At 44.1% G+C, this 6,698-nt stretch overlaps 1 protein-coding gene across 1 annotated transcript; it reads right to left on the bottom strand.

Moving 5' to 3' along the window:
- Window positions 1-852: 852 nt before the first annotated feature.
- On the bottom strand, window positions 853-5,948 carry LOC121135455 (carcinoembryonic antigen-related cell adhesion molecule 3-like). Its single transcript, XM_040734238.1, has 4 exons — window positions 5,891-5,948; window positions 5,301-5,654; window positions 2,504-2,848; window positions 853-1,491 (listed from the first exon to the last, which is right to left on the bottom strand). Exons 1-4 carry the CDS (start codon window positions 5,946-5,948, stop codon window positions 1,208-1,210), a joined length of 1,041 nt encoding a protein of 346 aa, XP_040590172.1. The 3' UTR covers window positions 853-1,207.
- Window positions 5,949-6,698: the final 750 nt, after the last annotated feature.

Here is a 6,698-nt window from a genome sequence, read left to right as displayed (position 1 = left end):
AGCCTCGATATTATGAATCAGTAAAGGCATTTGACAAAGTGAATAGTTTTTAATTTTGAAAGCAGCCAAACTGGGTGAGAAGATAGGCCAGTGCATTAGGCATACATGTGGAAACCCAGCCAACTCAGTGCTGAGTGGGGATGCTGACAGCTTTCCCTCTAGATCCAGGATAGACAAAGGATGCTGCTGTGGACACTGCTGTGCAGTATTCCCTAGACAGAGCAATTAGGAAAGACAAAGAAATGAAAGGTGGCCAGTCAGCAGTAAAATGTGTCTGCAGATGACAAAGCTTATCTGTAGAAAATCCTAAAAATTCTACTGAAATTTCTGAAACTGCTGAGCAAACAAACCCACCTGAGCTGTACTTCTGTAAATGAATAATGACCACAAACAATTGGATGCCCTCTTTTGATACATGCATAGAGAAAGAAATAGATGGGTTGGACAGGACTGGAGGGAATGGACTGGATTAAAAAAGATTTGAAAGTAGACAATGCTGATGGCCACATGATAAGATAAATGTGTTCAGGCCCACTTATTTTCCCACTTCAAAATGGCCAAATGGGAAATCCCATGTATGTCTCAAAAAATGTTAACAAGAAAAGTAATCTTGTGGGATATCACCCTATGAATGCCAATCTCTGGATAGAAACAGTGCATGTCAGCCTTTTGCCATAGTTTTTTACATGTGTGCCTCAAACAGAGCATCCATACTGTTTAGTAAACAGTTATGTGTACAAAGAAACAGAGAAGTCTCTTTTCCTGTCACTCTTTCTTGCATCATATGTATGACTGGTGCCTAGGCAGAATTGGGTTTATATGATTCAATTAAAAGAGCAATATATCTGAGCATATGAGAGGATGCCTTTATCTCCATGCAAACACTGCCCCATATTAACAGGGGAATCAGAACATCCAGAATTTGGGGGGCTCACGAAATTGGCTTCCATGAATTCTGAGAACTATCTATATGTTGGATCCACAACCTAAGCTCTGAAATCTTGCAATTATGTTCACTGTATTAATTTCTTCTTTTCCCTTTAGAAAGCCTTTCCTGGTGCACACATTTATCCCAGGATTACAGCCATGAGTCACCATGCTGGCTGTACGTGATTGGTGACCGATCATTTCCACCTCATAACTTTTCTTGTTGCTGTACCAGATCAGTAAAGAAATGCCCCAAATCTGTAGGATGAGAGGAGAGAAGTCACGCATTCTTCATGACCAAGTTGAGTGGGAGACTGGTCTTTGAACTGACTGGGTTGGACACCACACATTGATACTCTCCAACATCCTCCCTCCTGAAAGGATCGATGAAGAGTCGGCACTTTGTTGGGGACAGTGTCATCCTCTCTGTGAGCTGCAGACTGTGATTATTGAAAATCCAATGGAAGGAGACTCCAGTATCACCTGAGAGGCAGGTGAGGACTACAGAGCTCTGTTCTGTAACTGTAGTGCTGATGACTCGGAGAATTGGCTGTGTCACAGGCTCTATAAAGCAAAAGAGGGAGTGTAAATGACAATAACCCTTCAGACGTATCCACCACTCCCTCTGTAGTCAATGGACACTCAATAAACCCTCCAGGGTGGAGAATTCGAGGCTATGACAATACACAGATTTCTGTGGCTTAGAGCTGTCACCCATGGCCTGTGTGGCCCTGGTTTAATCTCTGTGTATCCTGGTCCCTATTTCCCTTCACAAGTGCACACAGTGCATGATTGTTGCCAGGTCCCAAAGCTAAGCTTAGATGTGAGCAATTGTCTGATCTTTGGATGGGGAGCTACCCAAATCAGCAGCATCTTTTACCATTTAGCTAAAGGAGAGTATTCATTAGGCTGAACCCCTAAGGACAAAGAATACCCTGAAGACCTGTCTCCTCTGCCCCTCCCCTTCCTCTGAAGTTTCCTAAGCCCATAAGAGGAGTTGGCTTATTCCTGGCAACTGTCCACTGAGATTCAGATGTAGAAGATGCCCCAATGACCTTGCTAACTGCAGCAATCATGGCAGTACACAGTTGTTTCCACACTCTGTGGGTCTTGAACAGTTAGTTAAAGCCTTGTTCCGAGTCAGCTCTGACACGAAGTCAAATTCTAGCCCTGGACACAAGTTCTCCAGGGTAAACAGAGTTGAGTCTGGAACAGAGGTCTGGATCTAGAGCTGCCTGATGCTCATCTCACCATGAGCTTTCATGATAGACTATTCCTGATTCCCATGACATCTTGCTCAAGGCCATATTCATGATGAGCACCTCAAATATTCTGGGGCAGACTGACATCCTTGGGCTGAATTACTCACCACACAGCCTCCTCTATAGGTGGAGTCAGGTGAGGGACTATGGTCTTTTTTAGTATGTCTACCCAATGTGTGTCCTGTACTAAGTACTCAAACCCATATGTGGAGACATAGTATAGAGGAGACGCAATCAATCCCACACAGTCAATCCTGTGTGTGCAAAATGAAATGACCCCCACGAGAGCCCAGAGGTCACAAAGAATCACTTACTATATATGTGGAGGTACACATGTGCCTCTTGAACTTCAAACTTTCTATTTACGGTTTGTAGGACGTATAATCCAGTGTCCTCCTGGGTGGTGTTGTGGAACAGCAGGGATATGTTGGGGTACATGGTCACTTTATTCTTGTAAGCGGGTGCCAGCCAACTTTTCTTAGCAGTTAACTTCGATGCAATTTTAAGTCTGTTGACAATGTCTATCTCTTTGGACCAGGAAAAAGCTCGAAGTTTCTCTGGAATATTGTGAGCCAGCAGGAGAGCATTTTCCCCTTCAACAACATTGAGTGGCTCTGATTCAATAGAGAGCTTAGCAGCACTGGGAGGAAGCCTGCAGGCTAAAAGGAAGGGTAAAAGGAAAGAGAGACAAATGCATCAATACTGAGACCTTTGGTGAACAACTGGAGCTTGATTATTGTGAAACTTGTATAACCACTCAGATGAGGTGGGTGGGAATGTCTGTCAAATTCAGGGGGAGAAAGTAGCAAATGACCCCCCTGACCTCTGTGCACCTGACTGTGTCACTTCCTGTGGAGATCTGTCTCCTGGTGAGGAAGTCCTGTGTATATGTAAATAAAGCACTGTTGGCCAATAGGGAAGCAACATAGGTGGGACTAGGAGTCTAGGAGAATTCTAGGAAATGTAGTGAAGGGAGTCATCACCATGTGATTCCTGGGAAGAGGGGACACATGTCTGGATTCTCGGTAAGATAAAACCTTATAAATATGTATGTATGTATGTATTAGTAATTATGAGTCAATAATTAAGTTAGAGCTAGCCAATGAGTAACAAAAGCAAATGATCAACAGCTTCAAAATTAATTTAGTGTCTTGTGTGTTATTTGCGGGCTGAAGGCAGCAACAGGAACCAGGCAACAGGCAGGAAGAGTACATCTTACAGTCTCCTCATGTGTTTACACACTCAATGTTCTCACATGCCTGCTCACACTCAGAAAAGGTGGAGGTGAGGTGCCTTCCCTCACTTCTTCCTCTACAGATCCCCAGTCTTCACATTGTGATCTCCTTGATCTCTTATCTCTCTGTATGCAGTCAACCCATGACTTCACTCTGAGATGGCTTCCTAGTCTGTCTTCCAGTCCTCTAAAGCTGGGGTCTCATTAGAAAAACTAGGTTGATCTTTCAGGAAGGCCTGACACATGGACAGGCTAAGATACATGTGGGTGGATGAAAGAACAAATGTTCTTGGATTTTCATGTCCAGGTATTTATGAAATTCTCCTGTGTGGAGCTACTGACACCGGTCACAGATCCAGCTTACATTAACTCATGCATGTGTGTGGAGTGGGTGTGTGGGTGTTGGTGGATACGAACATGTTTGGGAATGAGCATGTGTTTGCCATCCTGTGTGGATGTCTGAATGCAGGAAACAGCACCCAGATTGAAGCCCTTCCTATCCTTCTACTCCAGAAGACTCCAGGCAGGCTCTGAGATCCCTTTCCCCCTCAACTATCAGACAGTGTTCTCCTCTCCAGTGAACAGGAAACACTACCAGGGGCTGCACTGTTTGCAGAGAAGTGCACAGCGGGCCTCCACAGGGCCTGCCATGTGTTCTGCCTCCCTCTGTGGAGAACAGCTTTTCCTCCAGCACTTCCTCAATCTGTACAGATTTCCACTCTCTGAGTTCTGCACTTGAGAGGCAGGAGCACTTCTGAGGTTAATGTGAATGTTGTCAGGAATGGGGTCCAAGGGCATTCTCTGTCCTTACAACTCTTAGTCCTAGCTGGTATCCCAGTCAGGTTCTCTATCTATTTTTCAGTCCTGCACATCATGCAATGAGGAACAAGTAAGTTCCCTGTGGTCACCCTTTCTTTCCCTATGCTAGAAGGAAGGAGATTGAACATGGTCCATGAGCATAGTACTCTTCTCAGACAAATGAAGCACCAGTAGGTCAGATTAATCTGTGGGAGGGACAGAAATGGAAATCACATATGATTCTTTCATCTTCTCCAGGAAACCAGCAACTCAGGGTTTGACTGTGAGGAAATCACCCCCCTGGGGATCAAAAGGCTGAGTGTAACTCCTGTCTGGGAGATGTAAAGACCATCAGAGCTTGTTTCTATTTGTTTTCATGAGGGAATTCCCTAGGGTGGACCCCACAGGACAAGTACATACCAAGTGGACATATGTCCTCTGTTCTTTACCTTGGGGAACATGGTCTTCCTGTGAATTGTCACAAGTCCATCAGAGGACTTGGCAGATAGCCTGGGCAACTGTCTAGCTCTGCCCTCCATGCTGAATCTCAGAAGGAGGTACCCAGGTGACCTAGCTTGAATGTGGCTCTCAGAAAAGTACATGATATGAAATAAGAACACCAAAAAAAACTGTTGTTCCCTCTCAGCTCCATAAGGAAGTAAAAGTCCAAACCTGGAAAAATACTCTCCAAGACCACTTGCAATCAAGGCTGGGAGAGAGGTCTGGAGCCAGGGATTCCTGGTGCTAACCTCTCTCTGAAGAATCCAAGATATGCCGGATGACAATAGGGTCATTCTCAGTACCATGTTCATGGTGAGAACAAAAAAGACAAGAAAGAGTCTAATTCACTTGAACTGACTTACCCTTTCCCATCACACACACACACACACACACACACACACACTTCAGTAAAGGCAAGAGTCTGATCTATAGCTATTTGGCTCTAGAATGTGTGTCCTGTACTAAGTGCTCAAACACCATCATGGGACACAGTACCGAATAAAGGTATTCAAAGTTGAGACGGGTGAGTTCTATGTGTACATACAATCCAGGAATGAATCATCACAAGAATCACTTACTGTCAAACTGGAGTTTCACATGTACTAGTTCAGTTTTCTGATCTGTATTCAGAGTGCGTAGGGTGTAGAATCCGGTGTCATTACAGGTGATGTTCTGGAGCAGCAGGGATCCATTACTGTACACTATCTCTCTACCACTGTGACCAAGGCCAAATACAGTTGTACTGCTGGCTACATGGTGCCAGGCAACCTCACTGTTCTTGGACACAATAGCTCCTTTGTACCATAAAAAGGCTTCAAGATTCTCTGGAATACTGTGAGCCACTAGAAGAACACTTGCTCCTTCTGCAGTGCTGTGTATTACTGGTTCAATAGTGGGCTGGGCACAGGTGGATGGGCACTCACAATGAGAAGCTAGAAGGGAAGACAGAGATCGGTCAGTAGTTGGACCTTTGTGTTTGGCTAAGGTGAAGACCTGTGTCCTGAGCAGGTGTGTTCATAGCTTAGCTTAGGTGCTTGAGTGGGTGTCTTCCTGTCATTTACTAAGTTCCATGTCCTACGTGTACCTGGACTTGTGATTCCGTATGTATGGTGCTCTCTCCTCAGACATCAATATGACCCCGGTTCACCACCCTCAGACTCCTGCTCACATTCAATGTAGATTGGTGTTGGGGAGATGACTTCCATAACACCCTGGCTGGATGACATTGTGTTGTTTATGATCTTTCCTCTTGTGATTCCAGTCAACACCTGACTTCACCTTCAAGCTTTCTTTACCTTTAGTACACTGGGACTATGGAATTGTGAGAACCTGGATTTGTCCTATAATTTTTGAAGAAATGATGCCTGGAAAATGTGGTGATGTCTGGCTTAAACATATAAAGCTTGTCTGAAGATCAGAGATTGGAGCTTGCCCCTCTTTAATCATAGAGGTCAAGAAGTCTTGTACAGATAGACAGGAAGTGAGATGTCTGGTCAGAAACAGGAAGTGAGATGGCTAGGCAGAGACAGGAAGTGAGATGCCTGGGTGGACAAAGTATATACGTGGAAAGAAATAGGAGCATGCTTTTTTCCCACTTGGAAGCTAGTGAGGAAAAAGTAACTTTGGCCTGCTCCTTCTTCTCTATGATCTCGCAGCAATTTCCTCTATGTTTGACACCTGGTTTTATTATTTAGACTAATTAAGAATGCCATTTACCAGTCTAATCAAAAGCAATCTACAGATTCAAGCTGGTGTAGCAATCCAAATATCTAAAAAATTAGACTTCAAACAAAACTTAATCAAAAGAGATGAATTTTAAAAGGGGAAAAAAATAAAGAGAAGCAGTCATCAAAACTCTCCCAAGGAAAAAGAAAACAACAGGGCCAGATGGTTTCAGTGCAGAACTCTACCAGCAATTCAAAGAAGATCTAATTCCACTACTCCTCAAAAGTGTTCCACAAAGTAGAAGCAGAAGG

Source organism: Mesocricetus auratus, unplaced genomic scaffold (assembly GCF_017639785.1).
Source record: "Mesocricetus auratus isolate SY011 unplaced genomic scaffold, BCM_Maur_2.0 Super-Scaffold_100038, whole genome shotgun sequence".
Classification (NCBI taxonomy): domain Eukaryota; kingdom Metazoa; phylum Chordata; class Mammalia; order Rodentia; family Cricetidae; genus Mesocricetus; species Mesocricetus auratus.
Note: the sequence above shows the minus strand (reverse complement) of the source record. Positions and strands in the feature narration are given on the sequence as shown.

Coding starts and splice junctions, on each gene's coding strand:
- LOC121135455 (XM_040734238.1), bottom strand. CDS start 5,948: ATGTCATCCAGCCAGGGTGTTATGGAAGTCATCTCCCCAACACCAATC. Junction 2,849..5,300: donor TGTGAAACTCCAGTTTGACA/GTAAGTGATTCT, acceptor CCTTCCTTTTAG/CCTGCAGGCTTCCTCCCAGT. Junction 1,492..2,503: donor TGTGTACCTCCACATATATA/GTAAGTGATTCT, acceptor TTTGCTTTATAG/AGCCTGTGACACAGCCAATT.